This window comes from Neomonachus schauinslandi, chromosome 2 (assembly GCF_002201575.2).
Source record: "Neomonachus schauinslandi chromosome 2, ASM220157v2, whole genome shotgun sequence".
Classification (NCBI taxonomy): Eukaryota; Metazoa; Chordata; class Mammalia; order Carnivora; family Phocidae; genus Neomonachus; species Neomonachus schauinslandi.
The window spans coordinates 159,982,838-159,983,699 of NC_058404.1; the positions used below are offsets into that span (position 1 = coordinate 159,982,838).

The 862-nt window shown below is 41.3% G+C and overlaps 1 protein-coding gene across 1 annotated transcript; it reads right to left on the reverse strand.

Moving 5' to 3' along the window:
• Positions 1-370: 370 nt before the first annotated feature.
• On the reverse strand, positions 371-862 carry DPPA3 (developmental pluripotency associated 3). Its single transcript, XM_021701625.1, has one exon. It carries the CDS (start codon positions 860-862, stop codon positions 371-373), a length of 492 nt encoding a protein of 163 aa, XP_021557300.1.

Consider the following 862-nt stretch of genomic DNA (forward strand, 5'->3'; position numbering starts at 1 on the left):
CCAAACCACCCAAAGTTTTCTGTGTATTCCTTCTGCACAAGTTACTTAGCTTCCAGTTTTTGATGCTAGGTTTTATCTTAATGACTTCAGGCTTCTCAAACACACAGGCCACATTCAAAACCTATTAGAGCTTCCTTAGGTCAAATCAAAACGTGGAAGTATATTAAGGTCATTCAGATGCAAACTACAGGATTCCTCACAAATTACTGGTATCAAGGTAGAAAAAATACAAAAAAAGACAGAGCTTATATCATAGATTAGTAAAATATTATGCAGTTTGTCCTAACATAGAGCAGCTTTCGTAAGCTCTGCTGCATAATGATCCTAAAATTACTAGCAAGAAGAAACAGTACAAGAATAAAGTTTATGTTTACAAAGGCTCTGTGTCATAATTATTCTCCATGCTGGCGTCCTCAGAAAGATCTTTATGATGCAGGCAGTGATGACGGCTTCGTCTAAATCTTTCCACTCTTGATTCAGACTCAGTTTCCTTCTGCTGTAGATTTTTTTGAAGCATGGACCACTGGTTGAGGTAGTGCTGGTATTGAATCAGTCGCATCATCCTTTCCATCCTTTCTTTCCAAGCAGTTATCAAAGTCCTTATTCCACCCCTCCTCCTGCTGCTGAGGATGCGGTCAACAAGCCCCTGTGGTTTCTTCTCTCTGTCCTGCTGTTGGGGTAGATATTCTGGTAGAGGGGAAGGGAGTTTGATACTGGGGTTGAGAGTCAATTTACTAAGGTTCTTTATTAATACTTCGGAGATAGTTTGAGAGGCAGCTGAGCCTTCCTGGGAATTCTCTTCACTGGGCATCTGAGATGATCCTGGGGCCCAGGTTGGGTAAAGCTGCTTTGGTGAATCCAT

Excerpts from the sequence above, each read along its gene's own strand:
- DPPA3 (XM_021701625.1), bottom strand. The coding sequence starts at position 862 with ATGGATTCACCAAAGCAGCTTTACCCAACCTGGGCCCCAGGATCATCT.